This window comes from Cutaneotrichosporon cavernicola (genome assembly GCF_030864355.1).
Source record: "Cutaneotrichosporon cavernicola HIS019 DNA, chromosome: 2".
Taxonomy (NCBI): domain Eukaryota; kingdom Fungi; phylum Basidiomycota; class Tremellomycetes; order Trichosporonales; family Trichosporonaceae; genus Cutaneotrichosporon; species Cutaneotrichosporon cavernicola.
Genome location: NC_083394.1, coordinates 2,778,569 through 2,805,499, shown reverse-complemented (window position 1 = coordinate 2,805,499; position 26,931 = coordinate 2,778,569). Strand labels below are relative to the sequence as shown.

The 26,931-nt window shown below is 60.2% G+C and overlaps 10 protein-coding genes across 10 annotated transcripts; 5 read left to right on the top strand and 5 right to left on the bottom strand.

Moving 5' to 3' along the window:
- Nucleotides 1-47: 47 nt before the first annotated feature.
- On the bottom strand, nt 48-2,808 carry YMR1 (uncharacterized protein; the record flags this gene model as incomplete). The annotated part of the gene is made up of 2 exons (XM_060598161.1): nt 48-2,416; nt 2,448-2,808. 2 exons carry the CDS (start codon nt 2,806-2,808, stop codon nt 48-50), a joined length of 2,730 nt encoding a protein of 909 aa, XP_060454982.1.
- Nucleotides 2,809-3,362: 554 nt separating this feature from the next.
- Nucleotides 3,363-3,866, bottom strand: CcaverHIS019_0210770 (uncharacterized protein; the record flags this gene model as incomplete). The annotated part of the gene is made up of 3 exons (XM_060598160.1): nt 3,363-3,404; nt 3,448-3,532; nt 3,769-3,866. 3 exons carry the CDS (start codon nt 3,864-3,866, stop codon nt 3,363-3,365), a joined length of 225 nt encoding a protein of 74 aa, XP_060454981.1.
- A 419-nt stretch (nt 3,867-4,285) lies between these two features.
- On the top strand, nt 4,286-5,956 carry CcaverHIS019_0210760 (uncharacterized protein; the record flags this gene model as incomplete). Its single annotated transcript, XM_060598159.1, has 4 exons — nt 4,286-4,670; nt 4,707-4,806; nt 4,843-5,157; nt 5,194-5,956. 4 exons carry the CDS (start codon nt 4,286-4,288, stop codon nt 5,954-5,956), a joined length of 1,563 nt encoding a protein of 520 aa, XP_060454980.1.
- Nucleotides 5,957-6,687: 731 nt separating this feature from the next.
- PUT1 (uncharacterized protein) lies at nt 6,688-8,507 on the top strand (the record flags this gene model as incomplete). The annotated part of the gene is made up of 2 exons (XM_060598158.1): nt 6,688-7,332; nt 7,383-8,507. 2 exons carry the CDS (start codon nt 6,688-6,690, stop codon nt 8,505-8,507), a joined length of 1,770 nt encoding a protein of 589 aa, XP_060454979.1.
- Nucleotides 8,508-9,364: 857 nt separating this feature from the next.
- On the bottom strand, nt 9,365-10,650 carry CcaverHIS019_0210740 (uncharacterized protein; the record flags this gene model as incomplete). Its single annotated transcript, XM_060598157.1, has 3 exons — nt 9,365-9,958; nt 10,045-10,350; nt 10,447-10,650. 3 exons carry the CDS (start codon nt 10,648-10,650, stop codon nt 9,365-9,367), a joined length of 1,104 nt encoding a protein of 367 aa, XP_060454978.1.
- Nucleotides 10,651-10,923: 273 nt separating this feature from the next.
- Nucleotides 10,924-13,748, bottom strand: CcaverHIS019_0210730 (uncharacterized protein; the record flags this gene model as incomplete). The annotated part of the gene is made up of 3 exons (XM_060598155.1): nt 10,924-12,710; nt 12,750-13,546; nt 13,636-13,748. 3 exons carry the CDS (start codon nt 13,746-13,748, stop codon nt 10,924-10,926), a joined length of 2,697 nt encoding a protein of 898 aa, XP_060454977.1.
- Nucleotides 13,749-13,976: 228 nt separating this feature from the next.
- CcaverHIS019_0210720 (uncharacterized protein) lies at nt 13,977-15,948 on the bottom strand (the record flags this gene model as incomplete). The annotated part of the gene is made up of 7 exons (XM_060598154.1): nt 13,977-14,035; nt 14,069-14,192; nt 14,226-14,271; nt 14,306-14,880; nt 14,925-15,044; nt 15,788-15,853; nt 15,907-15,948. The coding sequence occupies 7 exons, from the start codon at nt 15,946-15,948 to the stop codon at nt 13,977-13,979; spliced, it is 1,032 nt and encodes a 343-aa protein (XP_060454976.1).
- Nucleotides 15,949-17,504: 1,556 nt separating this feature from the next.
- Nucleotides 17,505-18,347, top strand: CcaverHIS019_0210710 (uncharacterized protein; the record flags this gene model as incomplete). The annotated part of the gene is made up of 3 exons (XM_060598153.1): nt 17,505-17,530; nt 17,584-17,757; nt 18,227-18,347. 3 exons carry the CDS (start codon nt 17,505-17,507, stop codon nt 18,345-18,347), a joined length of 321 nt encoding a protein of 106 aa, XP_060454975.1.
- A 1,362-nt stretch (nt 18,348-19,709) lies between these two features.
- CcaverHIS019_0210700 (uncharacterized protein) lies at nt 19,710-22,462 on the top strand (the record flags this gene model as incomplete). The annotated part of the gene is made up of 5 exons (XM_060598152.1): nt 19,710-19,856; nt 20,072-20,185; nt 20,218-20,904; nt 20,945-22,116; nt 22,150-22,462. 5 exons carry the CDS (start codon nt 19,710-19,712, stop codon nt 22,460-22,462), a joined length of 2,433 nt encoding a protein of 810 aa, XP_060454974.1.
- A 2,092-nt stretch (nt 22,463-24,554) lies between these two features.
- bzz1 (uncharacterized protein) lies at nt 24,555-26,860 on the top strand (the record flags this gene model as incomplete). The annotated part of the gene is made up of 2 exons (XM_060598151.1): nt 24,555-25,788; nt 25,824-26,860. The coding sequence occupies 2 exons, from the start codon at nt 24,555-24,557 to the stop codon at nt 26,858-26,860; spliced, it is 2,271 nt and encodes a 756-aa protein (XP_060454973.1).
- Nucleotides 26,861-26,931: the final 71 nt, after the last annotated feature.

The window sequence follows — 26,931 nt, the reverse complement described above, 5'->3', positions numbered from 1 at the left end:
CGCTCCTATCCGATGTCACCACAGATATGCAATGCTAAAATACGCCGCTAAGTCGCACCCAACGGGTCCCACGCCGTACTCCCTCCCAGCGCCGCCTCCATCTCCGCCGTCGACGCCTCGTTCGCCTCTTTCCTCTCCTTCCGGCCCTCAGTCTTGAGCGTCAAGTCAGTCAGTGACCGCGGCGGCTCGGTCCATGGGTTGGCTGCGAGCTCGGCGGTCGCGCTCCGTGCAGGCTTGGGCTTTGGCTTTAGCTGGCCATTGCTCGGGCCCGGCTCTCCAGACTCTCCAGACCCAGGTAGTCCGGCTGGCGGGGTATCGTCATCCCAAGGGTTTGCGTTGTTGGTAGGCTTTGTGGCCGGCGAAGACGTATCATCGTCCCACGGGTTTGCCTGGCGTACGGTCGAGCCGTCCCATGGATTCGCCCGGCGTCCCTCACCAATACCCGTACCCGGTTCGAAGGAGCCCATCTCGCGTTGTCCCTCGTCCTCATTACGTTCCTTTAGATGGCTGTATGCGTCTGTCGCGCTCGAACGGAACGTATTGAACGCACTGAGGGCCCCCGAGCCCATAGAGTTCCAGCTCCACTTTGCGCGCGGTGTCGTCTGGCCGCTCGAAGAGGGTGTGCGTTCAACCCGCTTGGATCCCGGCACGCGCGGCACGTACGGTAGCGGTGGGGGCGAGTGACTGGTGTCGGGGCTTCTGGGAGCCAGTGTTATGTCCGGACGCGTGTCGGGTGGATGAGACGGGCCAACAAGGAGCGCTTCCGGCGCTTGCGCCTCGCGAAAGGTTTCGGGCATGTTCATCTCGTCGTCGCCGCGCTTGAAGAGGCGGTGCCAGAAGCGCACATCGCGCGGATCGGGAAAGAGCACGCCCATGTCAGCGTCGGGGAGGCGGGATGCGCGGTCGTCTAGCTCGGGTTTGTAGTCTGGGTTGAGGTAGGATGTACGCTGTGCCGGCAGGTCGAACCACTCCCACGCCGACAGGGTGCGATCGACGTACGGCTTGCCTGAGGCGGCGACGCGACGCTCCCGCTCGTTGTCGAAGAGGAACGTGCCGAACTGACAGGCGTAGAGGTGGTAGTGCAGGTCGAGGAGGTAGTCTTCGTTAAACTCGAAGCGGTCGGGGAACTGGTGCTGGATCTGGCGCACACAGTCAAGGAACTGGTGGAAGACGGGCGAGATCTCCTTCAAGTGAGAGCTTGAAGTGAACTGCTTCGACATGGATGCAAAGAAGGCCTGCGCGCCCTTGACGGCGATGCCAAAGTCGTCGTCACTCTCGTCATCCACGCCGTCAATGTTGTCTGGCGTCGCAGTGAAGAGCTTGGCCGAGGACAAGTGTCCCGAACGGTGCATGAACATGTGCCCGAATGCGAGCCAGTCCTTCTCCACCAGTACGCGGAAGCCGTCAAGCGTACGGTAGTAGGGATCCAGACAGAGTTGTGCCACCGCGCTGAGCTGCGACGTGCGGTCCCACCCGTCGGAGCAGTGGATGAGCACGTGCGATGAATTGATGTGGATGTTCTTGACGATCATGACCGACCCATCGAGGATCGCCGTGAGATGCTTGAGCCACCCCGACCTGCGCAGCTTGTCGCGGTCGACGGGCATCCCACCTGCGCTCGCCTCGGCCAGCGTGGTGACAACAGTCTTGAGGCTGTTGCGCATGACATGGATGTTGTCGATGCCGAGGTACGCCTTTTCGGCCCAGCGGTAATGATCCATGTTCTCGGTGCCGGCACCCTTGGCGACGTTGGCCATGGCGTTGGTCGTTGGCCGCGCGTCGATGATGAGGTTGGTGCATGTTGCGCCATACACCTGTGACGCGGGAAAGGTGGTGAGGTTAGAGCTCGACGCTGAGGGCGTGAGCTGCGCCGAACCTCCGCTCTCGGGCGACTGGTGCGAGGAGAAGATGCACTCGACAAGGCGCTCGTCCTGAGCGCTCCGGTTGCCCTTGATTCCAACCATAGGCTGGGACGAGCGTGTGATGCTCGCCTGGTTCGCCCAGTGCAGGTACGAGAGGGCCGGTATGCGCGCCTTACTCCGGTACTTGGCCGCGTACGCCAGCACTGAGTCAGAGATGCGGGTTGGCACAACGAGCTTGGCGGGATACGTTGGGCATAATGAATAGTCGCGGTTGATATCCGTAAAGCGCCACGCGCGCGTGCGCGAGCCCACGCCCTGCCGCGCAAACTCGGTGCGCGGGTTGTACACGTACCACCCGGTGGCTGGTGGTACTGGTGTGTCAGCTGCAGTGGCGACAGGCGACGGCTTCTCAGGCGAAGCGGACACTGGGGTGGGGGACAGCGGGTTGGAAGCGGGGATGGAGGTGGCGTTGGCGGGATTGGGGAGCGCGCTCGTGCTCGCGACAGGCGAGCGCGGGAGGGTGTAGAAGAATGCGTACAGTTGCTCGACGGATTCTGTCGTCAGCTGGCCCACAACATCCCTCACGGGTCACGGCACAGTCGCGTACGCTTGCCCACACGTCCTCTGCGCCACCTTCTCCCCATTTCTCGAACAACAGGGTGTAGTTGTCAAACGTCTTGGTGCCCACGAGGAGTGGGTACTTGCCCGCGGCGGTCTGTGGGAGGCGCTGAAGCACGTTGATGGTCGGGTAGGGGATCCAGATCTCCTCTTCAGTCTCAGTTGCGCGCGGCTTCTCCACATTGGCGCCAGGAGAGGATGGTGAGAAGAAGAGATGGTGTGGGGTGAGGTGTAGGGTCCCCTCGATGTGAAGACGAGCGTACGGAGGCTGACGCGCCGTACCCTCCAGGACGACGCTCTCGACCTTTGCGACGCGGAGGCCGTCCATGCTCGTGGTGGGTGGTATGTGACGCGTTGATTGAGAATGGCCACCCAGTTCATGGGATCACGGATCGTGGACGGCAGCACAAGCTGACAAGCCACGAGGTCATGACGCAGAACAATCCCTCGTGGCACTTTGTATTTAACCCCTCCTTTTAGTTCTCGGGGGCAATCGGCTTGGCATCTTGGAAGAAGCAACTCGGACAAGCTTGGGGGACAGGGTAGACAGCGTGCACGTACGTCGTACACATGTACATACTCACATGTACGTGGCGCTCAATGTTTGGGTGGTGTGTTCGGCTTAGTGGGCAATCCCGTTAGGGGAAGCGAGGGTGAAAGGCGAGGGTGAAGGCGAGGGAGAGGGGTTAGGTACCAAACCCACGGCCACGAACAAAAGGACAATGGGGTGGCGCCGCCGGGGCCACCAACGACGCCTCTGATATCTCCCATTCCTTCCAACGGTGACAGCTGGGTAGTCACGAACGTCAAACTCCTCGACTCTGACACCAGACGCTCTGTTCTCTGTTTACTGCCAGGTCCTATCAATGCATTTGGATTTGTTTAAGCGCCCTTGGCCTTCTCGATCTGCCAGTGCGCAGCGTACTGTTGTTAGCGGCGCAAGAATGGGATGACGGGTACGACGTACGAAGGGGAGACCGAAGCCGATCGTGATGTAGGTAAGGAACTTGGGCACGAAACGGGCCGCGTTGCGGGTGACGCCGGGGATGGTCCTGTTGCGTCAAGGTTCGCAGTGGGGGTGGCGTGATGGTAACATCAGACGTGAGGGAGTTACATGATATGGCGGAGAAGTGTGGCGGTGGGAAACGACAATGTGTGCCAGTGATGGGCGAAGCGTAGAGTGATGAGATAGGAGAGCGCGGGATGACAAGAGGTCGAGGAGATGGACATCGGAGATCGGAGAGTTAGCACGGTCAGCACACATACACATCACACAGTGAGGACGTACTTGTCGACAACGTTCTCGAAGTGAGCGTAGCGGACCTGCTGGCGGGCAGCGGCGTTGCGGGCGACGCGGAGAGGAGCGGCACGGAGAATCATGGACATGGTTGACGGAGTGGAGTGGTGACTGTGATTCAAGGTGACGAGTATCTGAACCGTGAGTGGTGAACACCACTCCCCTTCCTTGGCTGGCCTGCGTCTGCCTCACCTCCTACCTCTGCGCCTCTCTCAACTCTGGCTCCATCTACAGTGAGTCTGACAGTGGACGGGAATAGTCGGACGTTGGCATGTGGCGCTTAGGACAGTTTCCCACGTGGCATTTGGGTGTGGAGGTGGAGGTGGACCAAGCTGCAGTACGCGTCTTGCGCCCGTATCTTCCTACTACTGCATCTCATCTCCTCTCATTCTCGTTCTCCCGCGGCCACCCGATGTCCGAGTATACCGTAGGGCGGCGCTATTTACACGCGCGTACATGTACTCCCCTGACGCTGCGGTACGTCGGTCCGCTACCCGGCCTCGACGGGATGTGGCTCGGAGTCGAGTACGACGACCCAACGCGTGGCAAGCACAGCGGCGAGTACAAGGGCGAGCAGATCTTCCAGGCCGCCCCGAACGCCGGAGCGTTCATCAAGTTCGCCTCCGCACGGCCGCTCGTGGAAGGCGCTGAGCTCGTCGCCGCGCTTCAGGAACGCTATGGCCTCCTCGAAGGCGAGGATGGAGGAAGGGAAGGTGCCGATGCGGTCCCGCTCGGCGACTCGGGGATCGTGGTTGAAGCGCCAGGAATGCGCGACGTCGCTCGGCGCATTGGTCGGCTGGAACGGCTGCGCGAGGTCGGGCTCGAGAGCGAGTGGGTCACATGTCTTGGCGGGAGCGAGCGCGAGCATAAGCTCCTCAGGGATCGCTTGAAAGGTAGCTATGGGTCCTATATGAACCAGCTGATACCAGGCGTCAGAACTATCGACCTCTCGACCAACCTCATCTCTAGCTGGAGGGATGTTGGCGAGATCGTGACACACCTCACAGGGCTCAAGGTGCTCATCTTGAAGTGAGCTACATGTGACACTGATGGAGCTTACACCAGCCACTCCCGTATCCGGAGCGTGCACGACACGTTTTCCTGTGAGGAGCTGAAGACACTTCGATACGCCTTCGCATCCGTCTCGGAGCTGCACCTGGGCCACTGTGGACTTAAGTGGGCCGAGGCGGTCGACATCGCTTCGCTCTTTCCCGCTCTTGAAACGCTGTTTCTCAACCACAATTCTGGCATCGTGGATTTCTCCACCCGCCAAGACCAGGATGTCAGGGCCTCCATGTCCAGTCTGAAAGTGCTCAGCATTGACGGGTGCGGCGTTGACTCGTGGTCTGAGGTGGCTAGAGGTCTATCCGCACTCCCAGCGTGAGCACAACCGCATTAAACAATAGCTCACCCCAGCCTCTCCGCTGTTCAGCTCTCGGAACTGACTATCACTACCATCTCTCCACGTCACTCATCACTGACCTTCCCCCATCTCACCCGCATCACTCTCGGAGACACGCACATCTCCACGTGGGCGGACATCGACCGCCTCGATGACTGGACGGGAGGGCGGCTAGCAAGCCTGCGTATCTTTTGCGCCGGCCACGAAGACGGCGTGCCGAAACAGACGACCGATCCCCTGTGCATGAGTGGAGACCCGCGCGCCGACCGACCGCTCCTCATCGCCAAGCTTGCTAGCTTGACGTCGCTCAATGGGTCCAATGTCACCTTAACCGAGCGCTGGGACTCCGAGCTCTTCTACGTCCACTACGTCGACCGCCTGCCAGTTGCTGAACGTGTAACGTGGGGCCGCTACGCTGAGCTCGTAAAGAAGCATGATATTGCGCCCAAGGCACTGGTCCCTAAACCCGCGTCCAACCTCAAGTCCAAGATGATCAGTAAGGTTTGGGCCGGCCTAGATCTAACGCCAGATCTTAATGTCATTGCTCCTAACGGTATGACCATGACCCTCCGCCTTCTGCCCTCTGCCACTGCTGCCTCCCTCCAGAAGCGCGTGGCACGACAGCTCAAGGTTCCCGCAGTACGGGTTTGTACTGCGCGCCCTCACCCTGAGGCACCAGAGTCCATCGGCACATGGGAGCCGGTGGAGAAGATGGACGAGGGCGAGGAGATTGGATACTGGGTGGGCGACGGCGACACCGTTGTCGTTGTTGTTTAGCACGGCTGGCGATGAGGGGTAGGCCTGGGGCGCCGCAGCGCCTAGTGGACGACGCTCAGGTCCGGGGTCGGGCCATTGTTCTCGGCCAGATCCCCCAGGAGCGCGCGACGACCCGGATTAACCTGGGGATTGGCTCGCACCTCATCTGCATCGGCAGTGTCGTTAGCGCATCTGTCGGCAGCGATTCCCTCGACCGTTGGCAACTGAATCACCGATCGGTACCAGATTGTTTGGATCGCGAAACAACCTTTGTCTCTCTCTCGACCACGTTGCGCAAGAATGGAATGCTTCAAAACGCGTCGTGAGGAAGACGCGCCAATGTGGTGTCATGGGAGGGAGCTTAACGCGCCGATATGCGCCCGTTGTTACTCGCCCTATCTCGGCCGGCGCTCGGCCTCTCCGCTCCTCGCGGAACACACATCAGGCGCGTACATACCACGGTAACCTCCAGCGGTTAGACAAGGTGGAGTGGAGACGGCTGGCTTGGCTCCAAGGCACGGCCTAATCTGGATACTCTTGAGATTAGAGACGGAGTATTGGCGGCTAGAGACGATTAGCCCACAGCTAAGCGCTGGGCTTGGTGGCAACACACATACAGGCGACACGGACTGTGTCACATGCCGAGTACAGCATGCGTTTGCTCCTCCCCAAATGTGGGTATGGAGCATGTATATATCTGGATGGGGCTGAGCGGACCCGTCTTGTCACCCAGTCCATTCTATTCAGCGCCAATGTTCTTCCGGGGATCCCTCCGCAACCTCCCATCCGCATTCCGCTCCGCACGCCGTGGTGCGGCGTCGATGGCCTCGGCCTCGACTCACGCCGGCTCGGGGTCGGGGTCGCATGGCTCGCGGCGCCTTCTCTGGGCAGCGGTGCCCGCCGCGTTCGTGACCGGCGCGGCCCTCACATACGGTCGCAGCACCGATGACGACGCGGCCACCGCCCGCTCCAACATTGCCAGCATCCCCACCACCGATCTTGTCCGCGCCTACCTCGTCTACACCGCCTGCGGGATTCCGGCCCTCGTCGACGCTGCGCCTGTCCTCCTCGACGCCTTTGCAAAGTCGCCGATCCCAGGTATTTCGGCTGTCGCCAACGCGGTCATTCGTCGCACATTCTTCAACCAGTTCGTTGCTGGCGAAGACCTTCCCGAGACTATGGAGACTATCTCGCGCTTGAACTCGCGTGGCATCGGCGGCCTCCTCAACTATGGTGCTGAGGCCGATCTCGGCGAAGGTAACGCCAACGACACGAGCATGCTCCACGAGCACAACTACCGCCAGGATGTAATGGCGGTCGAGGCGCTCGGTGAGTACGAGCGACTTGTCGCTAAGGCCGGCGGCAAGACGGGCTCGTCTCAATTCGCTGTGAAGATCGTGAGTACATGGCGTGTGACATTGCGAGTGTGGTTGTCGCTAACCACCAGTCTGGTCTCATTGACTATGCTGTCCTTGAGCGCGCATCGACCACGCTCTGCCGCCTCCGCCCTGTGGCCAACGACCAGCCCCAGACGGCGAGCATTACTGAGATCCCCTTCCCTGGCGTGCCGCAGCGGTCCGACGCGGCCATCATTGCTCCAGCTGCCAACGCGACCGCCGTCGTTCCCACCATCGGCGCCTTTGATCCTCAGGGCATCCTCGCCACGGACCTCAACGTGACCGACGCCGACATGGTTGAGCTCAACGAGTTTTGGCGCAAGATGCGCTCGCTTGGTGCCCTGGCGCGTGACAATGGCGTCAAGCTTCTCATCGATGCCGAGCACGCCGAGACCCAGCCTGCGATGGACGCTCTCACGCTCCTCATGTCGCAGGAGTTTAACCGCCCTGAAGCTGGCAAGCCGTTCACCGGCCCCATCGTTTTCGGGACGTACCAGAGCTACCTCGCGCGCGCCCCGTACCTCCTCGACGCAATGATCGCGGACGCTGAGGCGAACGGGTACGCGTTGGGCGTCAAGCTCGTGCGTGGTGCCTACAACGTTGCCGACTCGACGCGCTGGATCAAGGAGGGCCGCAGCGGCACCAACCCTATCTGGCCCAACAAGCCTGCTACCGACCTGGCCTACAACTCGTCCGTGTCCAAGATCGTTGACACGATGGCGCGCCAGCTCGACGGCCCCAACCCCGAACTCGCCGTCTCAGCCGTGTACGCGACCCACAACCCCAAGAGTGTCGAGCACGTCCTGAACGAGCTGGAGCGCACTGGCCTCGCCAGCCGCCAGGTCCCAAAGGCGGTTGAGGAGCACATGGCGACGTCCGTCCCCGCTCTTGTTCTTCGTGACGACGTGCGTGGCAAGGTCTTTGTCGCTCAGCTCTACGGCATGCGTGATGACCTGACTGACAAGGTCGCCGAGACGCTTGACAGCGACGGCCTCCCTGTTGCGCTCAAGTACATCGCCTACGGCAAGTACGAGGAGGTGCTTCCTTACCTTGCCCGCCGCGCGATGGAGAACAAGAGCGTCATGACTGGCGAAGGTGGTGCTGCGATGGAGCGCAAGCGCGTCATCACCGAGCTGTGGCGCCGCTGGACTGGCGGCCCGGCTACCAAGGCGTGAGGCGTGGTGCAGGAGGTAGCATATTCAGTAGACTCAATAGTTCACTAGCATTCCCAAAGGGGTTGTAACATATGTACAGTACAGTATGGGCATTGCAATTAGGGGCTGTAGACAGGTGGAGCGAGGACCGGGTGACAGCGAGCAGCAAAGCGAGGAACGCCCGGTGCCTCCATCTAAGCAGTAGACGCTGGCAGTGGCCTGCGTGGTCATGGGGGCGCATGGCGGCTGGACAGGCGGCTGCTAGGACAGCGGCTGGCGGCTGGCGGCAACTCAATGGATTGGTGGCAGATGTAAAAGGTGCTGTGGCCGCGTGCCTACAAACTGGCTTCACAGCCTGGCTCATATATTATAATGAACAGGGCTATGTACGGTGAACAAAATTGGCCCACCATAAATATGAGCGGACCAAACAAATCTCCGGTCATAGTGCTGCCCAAGTACCAAAATGAATACCGCTGCCACGCCAATCGTAATCGATTCGATGCACGCAACGTTCACTTCCTCGTTTGAATGATACTATACCGCTGAAACCGCCCGAAACATCAACTTTGGACCACCGTACGAAACAGTCACCGACCACAGCGCTGTTCACAATACAGCATGAAACCAGCACAGTCTCCCACCAGACCAGTGTTCAATGAATCATCAGCTACAACTTGCCTGTGCAAGTCATGGTTGGCACCCAGGTCTAGTGGCAGGAATGGTACCGCATGGGGTCGTCTCGGGCCGAGATGGAGATTGCCATAGTATCTACGCCGGTTGATTGCTGCATGCGACAACATCACTCCCTTCGGCTGTCAGAATCAGCCCGCGGAGTTTGTAGCGTCGTTGCAAAGTCTAAGGAATACATGCACAAACTATGCCTTGGCCCCAGCCCGCGCCTTCTTATCCATCCCTCCCTTGCCCTTGCCCTTGCCCTTGCCGCCCTCCTTCCACTCCTTGCCCTCCTTGTCACCCTTGCCACCCTTCTTACCACCAAACCCAGGCGTCCCCTTGCCCTTGCCCTTCTCCTTCTCCTTAGGCTTGATGCCCATCCGCTTATTCCGCTTTCCCTCAGCCCTACTTGCGAGGTTGTCGTTCCTCTTTGCGATCTTGGCCGCCTCGGAACGCTCAAGTTGGACCTTGCGCTCACTCCACGCCTTGCCCGACTTGGCCTTCCGTTTCTCCTCGCGCTTTACGGCCTTCTTGAGGACCTTTTCCTCGTCGGCAATCTTGGTTCCGGCAGCCCGGGCCTCAGCCTTGGCCCACAGATCGCGCTCAAGCGCAGCCTTGCGCTTGTCCTCGGGGAGTTGGGAGATCTTCGAGTTGTGTTTCTCAAGATGGGCAAGGGCTTGAGACGGGTTGGCGAGCTTCTTGAGTGGCACCTTTGTGGTTTTGGACGAGGGGAGGGCGACCGAGGGTAGGATTACGTCGTCCACGGCCCGGCGGGTCTCGGGGACAATCAGTTGGGTCTGGCGTTAGCAAGTCCAACAAGCCCACCAAGTAACCTCTCAACCCCAAGACCAAGCACACGCTACGCGCGCTCACGTAAACTCACCTTGGCCGGCTTGGCATTAACCTCCTCCCGCTGCCGCTTAATCGCCTCCTTTCTCTCCTTACGCCGCTTGTCACGCATCTCTCCACGCCTCTGCCTCGCCGCTGCCTCGAGCGCATCGCGACTCTGCGGATCCTCGAACCCGCGGTTCCGCTTAAACCTGTCGAGCTTGGCACGCATGCGCTCACGGAGGTCGCCAATCGATGCAGCAGGTGGAAGAGGGGCTGGGAGGGAGGCGACAGCAGGGACGTCCTCCTCAGCCTCAATGGAGACATCGTCGACAGCTGTAGTGAGGTTCGAGGGGTCGAGCTGGGGTCAGCAACTAGATGCGTTCGTCGCTACTCTCGCACTCGCCACGGCCTCTACGCCCGCTGCCCGGGCGTAACGGACAAATCTCTCGCTCACCTTCTCCTGCTTCGCCCGACGCTTGTGCTCCTTGATCTCATCGCCCGTCTTGCGCTTCTTGTTCTTCATCCAGCGGCTGTCGAGCTGTTCCTCGCTCGGACCGACATAGTACTGCTGCGGAATGAGAGAAAGGAGCGTCGCAAAAGTTGCGTTGCGCGCAGTTAGCGCCGATACGAGGGCGGGGTCGCGGGCGGTGGTGGCCATGGCTAGTTGGCTAGTTGGCTTGTTGCGATGTTGTTAGGAGTAGTGGTGAGCGAAGATTTCGAGGAGAACTCGTCAGGCACGGGTGGCAAGGTGCGGAGGCAGATTCGCGTGGCAAAGTGGGTATATCCGCATTCAGACGTATTTCCGAGCCGGGGCGCAAAGAGAGAGACTCATAGATGGAAGAGCAGCGAGACAGAAGAAGAGCAGCGAGACAGAAGAAGAGCAGCGAGACAGAAGAAGAGCAGCATCCATGCATATCCTAGCCTCACCACTTTACCTCGCCCGCAGGCCGGCCGGCGCATCCAAGTGCTGCCGCATCCAGCTGCCGCCACACATACAACCCGCCATCCAAGTCCGCCTCCACGCCGCCCATGGCGACGGCAATCCCCCGCGCATAACGTTGTTGGCGATCAGGACCGTCCGCGCGCCACAACGATCACATACGGCGGTCGGCCGCTCGCCGAGCGCCGCACACGTCGCGCCGTCGCGCGGGATGGGCTCGGCGGCGGCGGCGGGCGCGAATAATGCTGAAGACGTCGGCATGGACGACAGCGCAGTGGGCAGGAGCGACGCAATCGGGCCGACGTCGAGGCAGAGGAGGGAGGCGCACGTGTCCGCATCGGAGGGGCGCGGACCCTTGCCGACTGTCGAGAGGAAGTCGGCCCATGCCTTGAGGTCTACGCCCTCGCGCGCCCCCGCATCGAGGACGCGCGAGGCGGCAACCGAGGTCGCCTGTGCGCTCCGGCCCATCCCCTGACTCGATTCGGGCGCACGGATGGGGCGGTCCAACGACGTGGTGAACTTGGCAAAGGCGTCGAGCAGTGCAATGAAATGCGCTAGTATGCGCCGAAGGAGAGGGTTGGCGATGTACAGTAACCGCGAAGAGCCCTCGGTGCGCGGCTCGGTCGGCGCCCACTCGCTGTACGCGCGCTCGGCGACCGCATCCCGCATCGTCTGGCCCAGCACGCTCAGGCCCCACTCGTATATGTCGACCAGGTTCCACACCGAGTCTAGGTCGAACGCCACCGCGCCATCCCTCTCCTCGCCGCAGAGGTAGAATGCCTGGCTCGCCTCGGCGATGCGCAGAAGCTCGGAGGACAGCTCGCGTCGCGGGTCATCGGTGAGCGCCCAAACAGCCACCTGCAGGCGGAGAATGTGGGGGACATAGGACCGCGAGTGCTTGATGAACGTGCTTAAAGCCTGCTCGAGGATCGCGGCCGCGAGCTCCGGTCCCTCGTGCGCAGCCACGATCGCAAAGGCGGCGCGCACAGCATCGCTCCAGTCCACGCCCTGAACGACAGCGAGTTCGACGGAACGCGCAGCGCGTTTCGCCGTCGCTTTGAGCGACTCGCTTGGGCTGGCAGGAGTGCCGAGACGAGGACTCGGCACTAACCGCGGCGTAGAGGAGGAGAAGACGCCAACAAGGCCCATTTCGCCGCGCCGCGTACCTTGGCTCGGGGCGAGGCTTATCTCGCCCGTGGGCCCGAAAGCGGCGGCGGGTTCCACAACCCGCTCTTCGCCCGTCAGTGCGTGCCATCGTGGCGGGCCTGTGCCGTCAGTGTCACCCTCGGAAGGCGGGACGAGGTTGACATGCGTCAGCACCAGCCCCGAGCCGGAGCTGACGAGTGCGAGTGCGAGGGTGTGGGGCGGCACGTCTGGTAGCGGCGCCAGCGCGAGCAAAGTCGTGCCCTCTGGGGAGATGGAGGCCGTCCGCGCATGCGACGGAACCCAATCTAATGGCGTCGCCGCGTCCGTTGCTGGGCCGAGGTCTTTGAACCCCTCGGCGAGCGTCACTGCGCGGTGTCGCAACTCGCACTGCTCAAAGCGCGTGCGCAGGCGCGGCGGCGAGTTCGGTGCCCCTGAGCAGTCTGCGTCGCGATAGACCCGCACCACAGTGACGCCAGGGTCAGACGGCCCAGAATCGACACTCCCATTCGCAGTCCCGTCCTTGAGGGGCACGAAGACGACGTGCTCTAGGAACGCGTCGGGCACGACCGTCGTCTCAGCAAACGGTGGCGGCCGAAGCCTGGGGAGCGCCGGCAGCGGCGTCGTAGCCAGGACTGGGGTCAGCTTCGTACGATCCACAAAGCTGGACGTACAGGGAATGTTGTTCGCGTCAAGGCCGATGTCGATCCGGATGATGCTGAGCTCGCCGTTACGCTCCACCGCGGCCCACACGCCATCGCTGCCGCCGACCATACCGATCCATCCACGTTGCGCGCGGTAGCTGCTGGTCGTTGGGCCAGGGTTGGCGATGTCGGCATAGCTACGCGCGCCGAGAGAGCATCGAAGGGCGTTGATGGTCCAGTTGAGAGGTGCTGTAGCACCGCTGCCAGTGGCACTGACGCTGCCGGTGGGGATGGAGTGGGATGATTGGGTGTCGAGCGTGACGTTCCCCGGTAGCGGATGCGGATGGAAGAGGTACACGAGCTCGCTGGTGAGGACAACCAATGTCGGTCCGCGGCTCTTCGCGGCGCTATGTCCCGCCGGGGGAACGGGCCCGAGGGCAGGTGCAGCCTCGGCACCACCTGGCCCGAGGCGCGTGCGAGGAGGATAGACGTACATCATGTCCAAGAAGGAGGACGAGAGGGGGAAGTTGCACATCGGCATGAACGATCCAAGGGTAGTTGAGGGGTCAAGAACGGAGGAGCTGTAGACGACAACGCGGCCACCCTCGCTGATTTCTGGCCGCATCGTTGGTCCACTCGCGTGGACAGCTGTCATCCACGCGCCGTCGGGCGATATCTCGATGGCCGAGGCAGCCTGGAAGAACCGACTCATGGGGACTGCGCGAGGCTGGACGTTTCCAAAAACCGAGGTCACGACGTGGTGTCGTCGCGACGACGTGGGCGGGTACACGAGCGCCGAGGTAGAGGGATGGAAGGTGCCAACGTGGCTAGGATGAGTGAGTGCCATGACGGGCAAGAAAAGAGAGAGGAGTGCGGAAAGGGAGGGGAGATGGATGGCAAGGATATAAAGACATACGGATTCACTTTGACTCGCGCAGCCTCGCTTAAGCGCTGCATGCGGCGCAGACCCTCGCGCGAGCTCTCGGCTTGCTCAGGCGTGGAAGCCACGGGTGTTTGGACGTCGACCATGGCGGATGACCTGTGGGCGATGGACTAATAACAAAGTGGGGTTGCGTCAATGTTGGAAGTGGCTGAGCCAGCCGGTTAATTTGCTTCCGTCCTTCCATAGTGGCACTTTGGCATCCTCTGTTGTTTACAATGACAATGGGTGTACGAGTGTTCTGGACAGATGAGTGTTCTGGACAGATCAAGAGGGGATGATATGTAGTTGGGGAAGTTGGCTGAGAGATGCACAGGCTACTCGTCCATCTCGGTGATCTCCTCTTCGAGCCGCTGGCCGGTCATGCTGCAGGTGGCTGCGGTGAGCTGTTTCGGACTGCGGATCTCACCTGTCATCTCTGTACGGAAGTAGTCTGATGCGTTCGTCAGACGCTCCATCGCTTCGTCGCCCGTGATATTGCCAGCCTTGTATTCGCTGGTCGCCTGGATCGTGGCGAGATTGAAGTCGGACCGCTGAAGTTAGCTTGTTTGGAGGACTGAGCTCACCAGATCAGCGAGCCGTTTGTTCTTGTCCCTGTATTTCTTCTGCGCCCTGTTGTCAGTTTACAGTGGGAGAGTAATCTCACGAGCGGTTCTGGGACATGCGGCGTTCACCCGCAGCGCCGCGGGTAAGCTTCGTCTTCTTCGTCTCCGTCGCCTTGTTTTCGGGAATCTTGGCCTTGGGCGCCTTGGGTTTTGGCACCGGCTTGGGGTTGGGCTTGGCCACCTTGCGAGGATGCTTACTACGCCCGATTGCGCGAGAGCGGATACTGCTAAGAGGAATGTAGTCGTCGTCGAGCTCGACCGACGCATCACTGGGCGTGACTTGGCGAAAGGGCGGGTCACGCGGACTCTTGTGATCGGCGCTCTCGTCCGCGCTGTCCAGCTCGTCACCGTCCACGTCATCCTGGTCCATCTCGTCCTCACCATCGTGCATATCGTCCTGGTCGTCACTCAGGTCGAGCCGCCGCATGGGTGCGAGGGGCATGCCATCGCGGCGCTGGATGGTGGAGCGGGTAGACGACGATGCAGTGGATGGGCACTTGGGTTTGAACGCGTACTGTTCATAGCGGTGGGGGAGGGGCAGAGGGCGCAAGGGCTTTCCCACACTGTGTGTGGGCGATGGTGGGTCGAGCTTGCGTTTCTTGGGGTTGAGCGGCGACTGATGTCAGCGCATCACCTCATACATCGTCAGAGGGTACGTACGGCTAGTTCGCGGCATGAGTCAATGGGCGGGAGCTTGGGTCCATGGAAGAGAAAGTCGCTCGGCGATGGTGGTCCCATACCATTGCCCCCGTTGGTGTTGGGGTGGACGTACGGACCGAGCTGCGTGGCCAGCGAAGGCAGTGAACGGCAGCGGTTTGGGTCCATTGGAGGAGTACGGGGGCGATTGGAGTTGTCAAAGTAGGGCATGAGGTTACTGAGGTGAGAAGATTTATAGAAGAGACGAGAGGTGCATGTTGTGATGAAAGTTTGTTGTGTGTGTTTGGGGGGGGGGAGGGTGGTAACGGAGGGGAAGATCATGTGCTGACTCGAGCACCATTACTCAGTAAGTTTCTAAACTCCACGCTGTACAGTGTACAGTGTACAATCCACACTGACAAGGGAGGGGTACGGGTGCGAGTAAAGGGATCACCACACATACCAGAAGCCCCTGTCGTTGTAGTGTGTCTTTTGCGCCCCTCGACACAGCACTCGCGGATCAATCGTAGGTAGAGCATCCCCAAAACCAGAGCTGCTGGTTGGAGAAGAAAATGGTGTTAACAAGCCGAGAGTGTGTGAGAGTGGATGTGGGAATTGGCCGCCTCCAACGTTAGCAAGTGTTTACGCGGTGAAGAAGAGCCACAGGATAAGGCCACTCACTCGGATTAGAAAGAGTTGTAGAATCGAAAGGAACCAAGGTCCCGTCTGCGAGTTGCGTAGACCAGGGGTGGGAAGGGGTTGTTGACATATCAAGTCCTACCCAAGGGGGATCGCCCAGCTATCGTCAGCTCGCCACCACCCAAAGGTGATATGAGGGTCCTGGCCCGATGGACCGATTTGAGCTGGGTACTAGTGGGAACACTCACAAATTCGTCCGCCCCGAGGGCAGTCTCTGGAAGAGGCGCCTGGTACGGTGTGAGCATGGCGGCGTCCTTGGCGTCAGTTGATTCACAGGGCCCGGGGCCGCTTGCGACGCGCGACTCACGTCAAGGCCACCGAGCCACGACTTGACGTCATCATTGTCCATATTGGGGTCGACACGGTGCGAGTGGGTGCGACGGTGCGAGTAACCGAGTTGGAGCAGGGTTGTATCTGCAACACGGAAACACGAGTGAACAATGGTGCTGCTGGTTAACGTTATCAGATAGGTGAGATGATGAAGAAGACGCGGGCGTCGGCGAGCGACTTGCTCGCCTTAAGTCATGCTCTGCATGACCCACCTATCAGTAGCGCCCACCCCAAGCAGCCGTCGCGAACCTGCTCGGTCATGCAGCAATCGGGCGCTTGATGAACATGAATGCTAATCCTCGAATCTGTCTTCGCACTAGTTGGAGGCCAGATCAGTATAGTCAGGGCTGGCACCCGTCTGCACATGTTACGCAGCCAGAGTTAGTTGTGGAATTGTGGGGGGGTCGCGTCCACCGCTGCGACAACAGTGGACATCAGTGAACCTAATGTCGGTTACCATATCGGTCAGTGATGAGCATTGCCAGAGGTATGGAGCATGGTCGTAAGAAGCGCGTGCGAGAGGAGGTCCGTGCGGTTCTCGTACCCAAGACCGAGGCGCTCGTTGCGTCGGGAGACAAGCCCGCGGTGGTGCGGGGAAGGTGGTGTGAGAGGTCAGTTGTTAGCTAGTTGGGCTCTGGATGGTCAGATGGTCATAGCGGCGGCAGCTGAGCAACTTTGTACTAGTCCCGTGCCATCGCGCCATAAGTAGCCTCTGGTGACGGGTAGGTGGCTCACAATCGATTACAATCCGTGAATCAGCCTGGACCTGGCGAGCGTTCTGCTCGCAGCTGGCAGTGAGAGATGACGTCAAACGGCCTGTGCTTGTGTGCTGATACGGAGACGACCAGAGAAAGAGATCAGAGCCGGAGGATCTCGACATGATGAGTGAACGAAAGGAGGGAATGGAGTGCACGAACCAACGACGACTGACAGTGGTGGACGTATGGACCGTGGATGGAGAATTGGCCAACTGGCTAAGAAGTGAAACGCGTCGCGTTCCTCGCCAGTAGTCAAGTCACGCGTCTTGGAGCCCCATGTTGGCCACGTGGATTGTGAAACAGGGTGGGACGCGAGTTTCCTTTGTTGGTCACTCTCCCATCGTGGCGGTGGCTTGCCAATTGCGCTCCTTTCAACTAGTAGTGGTTACATCATGCCCTCTACACCCAAGGATAAGAGGTAACAGAGTTTACGGGTTGCTCTCTCTCAATGCATGGTGGCTATGCAGACAGGTCAGTTGGTGATGAGGCAGTGTGAACGTGAACGACGCGTATCCGACTGTGAAAGGGACGTGGACGAGACCCAAAGTTAAAGGAAGTGGTGTGCCATCCTATCCTAGCCACTCTCCTGTACTCTTGTAGTATCCTACTGTATCCTGTGGAAGGAACGTGCGCCCAGTGCACAATACCATCTCATCCATCGTATCGTCTAGAGTATTACGCCTTATTACGGCCACTGCTTTCTTCAAGCGCTCAACACCCACCCACCCCAACAACACACAACACGACAACCTACCACTTCCGTCTGTTTCCCAGTTACCCAGCTCCCATTCAACACATCTTGCTCTCTCTCTCTCACATGAACCGCAACGACATGATCAACAAGTTTGTCTTACACCCCACCCCCCGTCCTTCCGCCAGACACGCACTGACCCAAGCCGCCAACCCGGCTACGCTCTTCCCAGCCTAGACAACTCATCCTCGTCGTCGCTCATGGACGCCGTCGTTGGCGGGCAGCAGCGGCCGACCGCTTCGGCCAGCACTATGCCCACGCTCACGGAGAACGGTAACAAGGAGGGCGTTTCAGAGCTCGAGCGGAACCTGCAGAAGCGGTGAGTCAGGTGTGGGCTACCGAATCCGGAGGTGGTCGTCGAGCTGTGCAAGTGGGTGAGGGAAGGTGTGGAGCTGCGAGCTTGAGTTGGTCGAGATCCGCAGTTGTGATCCTCGACGATCCACGTCCAGCGCGTAGCCGACCGGTTAGGTCAACAGTACGCGCCACACCGCCGTGGGCTGTAGTCAGTGATCCGGAGCCCTTAAGCGAGCAATGCGCTGGAGTGGACTCGGTCAGAGGTGACTGGGTACGCGGGCATGTATGTCACCTACTCTCCCACTCGCCACCTTGAACATGTTGTCACCGGGGGTGCTCGCTGTCTTCGGGGCACGTTCTCACACTCATGCCCTGACATCCGTCAGCTTGCCTCCCCTGTCATGCCTGTTCCCACTTGCATTCCTTCCCTGTGATGGATCCTCGATCTCGCGATGACATCCATCCTACACATCGCCAACACTCTCTAACGCCAGGCGGTCGCTCATCCCCCACCTCGAGAACGAGCTCGCCGAGCTCGAGGCCCAGATCAAGGCTGCCGAGGAACGCCTCGCCCGGGCCGCAGGCGGACAGGCTGTCGGTGCCACTGCTCAGTAACGTGAGTTCTGCGTCCTTGACTGCGACGCCCGCATCAGCGATCACTGCCTAACGTCAAACGGGCAGCATGGCGGATGGTTAAGGTTGCATCCCGGGCGACCCGCCTTGTCTCCACCCGCTCTATGTCCGTAGCTAACCGAAGCTCGACATCAGTCAGGCTGGCGTCAGTGCCGCCTTTATTCATCCACAAGTGCCATTCATTCATCCCGGCACCACGGGCGCGTTGTAAATGTAGCAGGATGTAAGCTGGGGCGAGAGGCGAAGTGCTGCAAAGTGTGTGCTGTATGGTTGGACCTGGCCGGGAATGTCAGGAAGGGCTGATCTGGTCTGCGGATGACAGGGCAGGGAGCAGGGCAGGGTAGCGGCAGGGTGACGTAATGCCCCTCAAACTTGGCATGAACCAACCCCGGTTGTGAGGTACAGAACCCGGCAGGCAGGACTCGTGTAAGGAAAGAGGAGCGGGACAACGATCCAAGGCACATTAGATTGTATGAGCTCGACTTCCCTCACCACGGCGAGAAGTGCTCATCGCTGCATCGACAAGCGGAACTCGGCAAAGTGTGAAGAGGTGTAAGGGTGTATGGACGGCTGTCAGTCTAACAGGCTTCCCGTGGCATATTCGCTGTCAAGCCGTCACGATGCCAAACTCTCCAAACATGCGTCTCCGAGTTGGGCTGGTTATCATGCAACTTGGCTGGCTTCGGTGGGGCATCATGTAGCGTTATCTATCTCAGACAAACTGACAACCGTCACCGTCATCATTATCGCCAAGTGCTACGATGTGCAGAAGTGCACGATGTGTTGGCTTGAGTGGGGGAGGCAATGTAAGGGAGGCCGCGTTGCCCGGCCCGGCCTCCGCCGCACCCAATTCGCCGCCAATTGCCGGGGCCGTGTCTTCCCGACCCTTTCCCCTCCCCACCAGAGTCCGAAAGCGGGGCACCTATGCTAGAGGTAGTGAGCTAAAGTCCGTATCCTGCGTACTGGAGATGCATTCCAAGGTACGCAGAGACAAGTGATGAAGCAGGAGCAGGGGCAGGAGCACGAAGCATATAAGTCCAAGGACAAAGTGGTCGTTACGTAAGCCTCGGTTAGCCGCAGTCAGCGTCGATTGCCGTACCGCCACTGCTCTGGCTGGCTCTCAAGCCTCCAACTTTGTATCCCCCCACCATCTGATCCTCTAACATCTCCACCTTATTGATATCAGGTACCTCTCAATCTCTCTCGAGGCCTCTGTAGTATATCCGCCCGTACTTGGTCTTCTTGACTCGCCTCCTTCTCCGCCTGGACGCCTGGATGGCACAACTATTCCCGCCCCGAAGCCAGAAACGGAACAACCCCGCCCCTCCCACCCACCCAACCCCGATGCGCCTCTCACACCCGCCATCGCGACTCTCGCCACTGCCTGGCGTGTCGATGCACGAGCTGATGGCCGGTGCGCGGGAGAGTGCACCCCTTCCCCCGAAGCGGAAGGATGAGGATCGCACCCCAAAGCGCGGGTATCGTGCTTGTGTGAGTCGCTAGTGGATGGTATCTCGTGCGCTTTCGCTTCAGCTCGTCCATCCGGGACCTTGCTTAAACTCCTACCCCCCTCTACCCTCCTCCCTGTCCTCCTCCTCTCATCAACCTCCTAATCCCATCTCCAACCTTTCCCCTTTGTCCCCTCCTCCACACTCCGACGCCTTCCTCCAAACTTCCTCCTACTCACCTGGAACCACTAACCACAGGTCCACTGCCGCCTACGCAAGGCCAAGTGCGACCTAGGCGATGTCAACGCCCCCTCTGAACCACCATGCACCCGCTGCCGCCGCGAACAGAGAAATTGCGTCTTCCTCCCAAGCGTAAGGCCGTCCCCAGGATGACCTAACACCAGAAACGCCGCAGGAAGAACGGCGACGAGGAGGCCAAGCCTGAAGTATATCCGGCACATGGAGGGAGTATGGGTCTTGGGACGTCCGCAAATGGCGCAGGCGAAAGTACCCACTCACACGGAGCAAGTATCCATCAAAGTCACGCCGGATCCGGCACCCATCCCACTCCCACCCACCTCACCGAACCTGGTTCCAGCACCCATCCCACACACACCGGATCCAGCTCCCAAGCACCCCACATACACCGCCAGCCCCAGATGCCAGGCGACGAGCTGCGGCCCTGGCACGAGACTATGGGCCTTGGGGGCTTCGAGAAGGCCTCACCGTACGTCGACCCACCCACCAACACCACGAGTAGCAGCTTTGGGTCGACGTCTACAACAAGTCCCAACAACCCGACAGGTTCACGCAGGCGGCGCGAACCCGACGCGACGAGGCGCATCGTCGTCGCGAGCTTTAACAACGAGACGGACGCCCTTGAGATCCTCGCCAAGGCTGCGACCGACGCGGACGGCGACGGATCTACTGAAGAGAAGGAGAGCGCGCTGGAACGTAAGCGCGTGTCTTGGGCAGACGACGCACACCGGCAGAACCTGGACGAGTTTGTGCTGGTCCGCCGTGGCGTCCTGGATGAGCACCGCCTCGAGCTGCTTGTGCAGGTGTTCTTCCGACACCATCATCCGGTTCTTGTGAGTCTAGCTATCCGTTACTTTGCATAGCTAACCCCAGCCAATCTTCCAGACGGTGCGGATTCCGCACAACAAGACACAACTCGCGGCGCTCGCACAGGACGACCCGTTCCTCCTCTCGGCGATCGTGTGCGTGGCAAGCCGGCACCACGCGGCGCCAGGGATGAAGGAGGTGCACGAGAAGACGTATGCGCTAGTACGGGATGTGCTGGCAGACTACGCGTGTGCGGGCTGGCAGCCGTCCATCGGCTTCATCGAGGGTGTGCTGATCCTCGCGGAGAACCTGCCACGGGAGCGTCAGAGTCCGACTTCTGCCGAGTTTTCGGGACCGGCAATGGAGGGACCGCAGGGCCTGCACGGCCTTGAGAACCGGCGCGCATGGGCGCTTACGGGCACAGCGATCCGTGCGGCGTACGGCCTGGGCCTGGACCAGCTCGCGCTCGAAGACAGCGAGCGCAATGCGGACCTCGAGCGCGCGCGCGGCGTCTGGACCTGGTGCTACCTCTACGACCGGACGCTAGGCCTGCGTACGGGCCTGGCATTCTGGAGCCGCGGTCCGACCCTCTGTTTCCAGGGCTACTCGGACATCTCGCAGACGGGCGAGGCGGCCGCCCGCGTAAACTTCCCCTACATGATGCAAGGCGAGGTGGTGGACGCGAACGACAGCGCGTCGCTGATGCAAGCGTCGCTAGAGCTCACGCAAATCATGACGAACGCACACGACATTCTGTACTCCACACCGACACGGACGAAGAACCTGGTGAGGAAGGGCGAATACTTCAAGTACCTCGACCACTTCCGCCGTGCACTTGACTCCTTTACTGTTGCATGGAAGGACAAGGAGTGGCGGTTGGAGAGCACGCGCGAGCTCACTTGGTGTACCTTCCACTTTGTGCGGCTGTACGTAGCGGCCTTTGCATTCCAGGCACACGTCCAGCGTGCACAAGAACGTGCCGACGCAGCGAGGGAGAGCCCGCGCCCGAACGGGGTAGGGTCCATCTTCCCGCGGGGGAGCGCGACCTCACCCGACGCGCTGTTCATCTACGATTCGATCGACGCCGCTTCTGAGATCCTCCACATCTGCATTCGCCTCGGCGACAGGGGTGTAATCCAGTACCTCCCAAGCCGGTACTTGATCAACTTTGCGTACAGTGGGACGTTTGCGCTAAAGGCGGCCTACTCTGGCGCGACGGGCAAGGGCGAGATGGTCAAGTGAGTCAGTGCTGCATGGGAGACTGACGGCAGAACCACCGAGTTAGTTGAGCGGGTGTGCGCAGCGCTCCTTCACGCATCGCCAGATAAGGACCACCCAGCGTCCCGATTCGGGCGGATGCTGAGCCTGCTCGCGCGCCGGCTTACGGAGTTAGGGAGCGCCGTGCCATCGCGCTTCCCCTCCCCTGAGCCGCAGCCTGTTGAGAAGCCAGTGGAAATGCCGGATCCGGGGCTGTTTGGGCTCGACCAGGGTGCGCTATTTGAAGATATGGGCGTTGGGTTTAATCTCGATGGGTTCTGGGAGGACTTTACGCTTACCGACTCGGGCGGATTCCCGTTTCGCTAGGCCAGGCGCGAGGTCGTCATCACCGAGCGCCGTACCGTGGAGGTGGGGTAGTGTATTGTAAGGGATAATGTATACGTGGTAGTTGTGCGTATTCAGCATTCTCACCCACCCCGGAGTTTGGGCTACTCGTCCCAGCTCTATGACACTGCTTGTGCGGCTGCACATCCAGTCGCATCCCCCGTGGCATCCCCCGCAGGATCATCAACCCTTGATCTATAGGCACTACTGCGGATAGGGAGCTAGGAAGGAGCTGCTGCGATGATCTTACAGCCAGCAATTCGCAAGTGCCAAGCATGTCTACGTATGCTTGAACCAGGTCAGTCTGAATGGAACGGCGCTGCACAGAATTACCAAGGATGCTATGCTATGATGCTTTGTATGATGCTATGTATGATGCTATGATGCAACTGGGTGCGTGCCTGCGATCGAGATGTGCCGTGTCGTCACTTTTCTGTGCTACCATTGTACATCCTGTATAAGATTCTCAAGTCGGTACCAAGAGCCTCTCGGTCATTGGTATCAAGGTTGCTCAGTCATGGGTGTATTGGAGTCTCAACATTAGACATGGTTGTCAGCTGATTACCTGCAATCTCCAATCGTCTTAATCGTCGATCGTGTTCCTATCTAAACTTTGTCTGGTTGTCCGCAGTATTGTCCCTACCGGACACTATCACTATTGCACTGCCTCAAATCCTATCGGTTGTTCTTCCGACAATACAAACTTGTCCAAGCAAACACGTGTCTCGGGCATCGCTCAACGATTCCGTCATCCTGATGCCTCATCATCATAAGGGCATAACATTGCCGCCAAGCCGCTGAGCAAATGAGCAGTTTAAACGACGAGAGTGGTGCCAAGAATACAACAATACCCTAGAATTCAAGTCATACCATACTAGCAATCAACTACAGGTTGCATCGCCACCCCACCACTCAAGCATTGCTTTGATTCTTCCAACATCACTCCATCTTCACCTTCTCTTTGACTTGCCTTGTCCAACGAGCCAACGAGCCAACGAGCCAACGTTGGAATTGTCCTCTTTCACTTGTTCTTGCAACTTGTTCATCGTCGATCAACGATCAAACACGGAATACACACGGACCTCGCGACACACGGACACCTAGACAACGACAACCAGATCTTCATCACGGAAACCAAACACGCACGTCACCTTGAATCCAGTGACAAACAAGTTGACTTGCTCCCAACTCGTTCACCTCCCATCGCCTCCTCTCTTCCAGCCAACAGCATCTTCCCCCAACCCACCAATCCTTTCGCACACTCACACTCACTCTCACACTCTCCAAACATTCCCCACATCCCCATATCCCACCCATGGCCAACGCTGCCTGGGCGCCCAGCGCCGACGACCCATTCGCCCCACCTAGCGCCTTCAACTGCATCGACGGCGGATACCCTGCCTTCCTACATACCGGCCCACTCAGATTACACCAACCCCAGCCACCAAGTTATAGTAGAAGAAGGTCGCTACATAACAGGAGCCAGAGCCATGGCCAGCTACCGAGCATCAAGAATCCGCACAGCATACTTGTGCCCACACCGAGCGACAACTCGTCCTCTTCCCACTCTCACCCCTCCAACAATTCCCACTCCCACGACTCCAACCCTGCCATCACGCGCTCATCCTCGTCCCGCCATATCCCTTCGTCCCACAACCTCTCTCACTCCTCCCACCCCTCTCATCACTCCTCTCATCATCAAACCTCCCACTACACACCACACACGCTACACGCCACTTCTCACACCCAATCCACCCACGCCAGCCAAGCGCACTCATACAGCGCGCCGCTATCGCGCGGCGTGCCCTCGAATACCGCGCCAGTTTCGTCTACATCAGCGCGCCCGGCGTCGCCACACGCCCGGTTTGCCCTTCCTCACAGCAATTCGCATCCAACCCCAGCGCCGTCGACAGCCATGTCACCCAGCATCTTTGGCCGTTCTTTTTCGTCAACTTCAGGCTCAGGCAACCCCGAGACGCCGCGACCACGCGTCCGAATGAACAGCCTGCCTCCACCACAGACAACGCAGTCCGAGTACGCCGTGCGGGATCGAGTTCAGAACCATGACTCCGCAATGTCACAGTCGGAACCCCCGCGTATTCAGAAAGAGCTGCCCACGGCGCTTCCGCGACCCGAGGGCAAGCCGTGGGTCCATGACCCGTCGCGGTCTGCATTCCTCCCACCGGCCTGTGCGACACTTCCCGTGCCGCTGACGCTCCTGAACGAGACGCTCGAAATAGCGCGCGACTACCGCGAGTTTGTCGACACCGTCGGTCGCCTTGAGCTCGAGTACGGGCGTGCCCTGCAGGCCGCAGTCAAGAAGTTTGAAGCCCGCCTCGATATCGTGAACACTCCTCCCCTCGGCGCTCGCAAGCCACCACCCACAACACTGACTGCCGCTATGCGGGCCCACCTTGCCGAGATGACGACGGTTGCCAACCTCTTCGTGAAGCGTCAGGACACGCTGGCCAGCCATCTTGGCAAGCCGTTGATGAGTCTCGAGAGGCGCGGAGGGGAGAGCACCCGCCGCCTCGGAGCATGGAACAAGGACATTCGCGGGCGCTGGGAGGAGGGCCGACAGCGCGTTGACAACGCGCGCGCCAAGTACGAGACGGCTGTGCGCGAGCACCACACGGCCGAAGTCAAGCTACGGCAATGCACACCGCCGGAGCTCAGCAGCAGCCCTCAGGTCGGTTCAGAGTGGCTCAAGAACGAGAAAGTCGTTGCCGAGCTCGACCGAACCCGCTCGGACAGGAAGAAGGCGTACCTCGTCGCACTGGCCGGCGAGGGCGCTGCGGGTGGTGGTGGTCGAGACGTTGCTGAAGGAGGTGCACTTGGAGGCTGGGGGGAAGAGGCGCGCCAGCTGTATGGCCACCTTCAGAACTCGATGCTCGAGCTTCTCAGACACCATGTCGAGGAAGATCGCGCACACTACTCTCTCCTTGGCAACGTCATCTCTCGCCTCGAAGGGACTTACGCGGCTGTCGACTTGGTCAGGGACCAGGACAGCTTCCTGGAGTGGAACACGACCAGTGCCCGCAGCGAGGAGGAGCAGGCCATCTCGCAAGCGTCGACACCCGGCCTGTCTGAGTCGTCGAGCACCACAGAGCCGCCATCTGTCGACTTGTCCCACCCGTCCCTCCAGTGCTACACCTTCGTGGCTCCAGCCAGTGCACAGTCTGAGGAGGCCGTGCTCGACTCTGCCGCGGCCGAAGACCGCAAGTGGCTCGTGAACCGGTGGCTCACAGCGTCGAACGAGCTCAACACCTTGACAGACGGGTTTAGCAAGGGTCCGGTAGTCGTAAAGCGTGAGCTGAACCCTCGGGATCGTAGCTGACAGCAGGCGAGGAACTGGCGAGAGTGCGACGGAAATGTCTCGAGTTTGGCGCGAACCGCGGCATTGGCGACCCTGATGAGATGTGGGAGCGGCGCATGAATGTGCTCCGCGACCTGGGCGGCGTCGAGCGCCGCGTCGTGGTCACCAGAGCCGAGATGGCGTGCCTCGAAGCCGTGCTCGGACCAAACCCCCGCCCGGAGATGACACACGACTTCAAGGAGCGGCAGTTCGCCACACCATTGCACTGTGACGCGTGTGGCGACAAGGTCTGGAGTCCGATCAAGAGTGAGCTCTCCTGCCGCCACTGCGGGATCGCATTACACAAGGCCTGTGGGCTGCACGTCGAGCCCGAATGCACGGGGTTAAAGAGCCGGCGGCGGGTCATGCATGGTGGCCGCATTCGGCGCTCGCTTACCTCTGGCGCGCTGAGGCTCCGCCGCTCGACGCTGTACGACGCCCCGCACGGGGCGCCTGTAGCGGTGCGCACGGCGACACCTGCAGGACAGCCTGTGGAACCGCTGCGCGACGACGAGTTGATAATCTCACCCTTCTTCGGTGTGGACGGAGAGGCTGACCGCGCGGCGATCGCAGAGGCGTTAGTGCCAGAGCCCGTGTTCCAGCTCGCGCGCGTGCGCTCAACGTATCCATCCGGAGGGACACTGGAGCTCGGGCTGAGCGAGGGCGAGATCGTGCGCGTCCTCGAGCCAGACCTCGACGGCAACGGGTGGGCCAAGGTCCGCCGTGTCTTCGACGCCAACCAGGAACAGGAGGGTCTCGTACCCGTCTACATCCTCGGGCTGGTTGGGAGCTCGACCGCTCCTGTTGACGGCGGGTGTGGCATGTTCGTCAGCGCAACATTCACCTTCCCACCACCTGACCACCGGCTCGGGCCGGGCGAGATCGAGATCACCAAGGGCTCGATGTACGAGCTCACGCGCGAGGGCATGGCGTTTGACAAACTGTGGTGCGAGCTGCTTGTGCCAGCCCCGGACGGGGGACGGGTCAAGGGCGTTGTTCCCAAGACGTATGTTTCTGTGCTCTAGTTGTGAGCGAGCAGCGGGAGAACAGGGGAGAGCATCTCCCAGGAGGAGTGCGTACGGAGGTGCCCTATCTT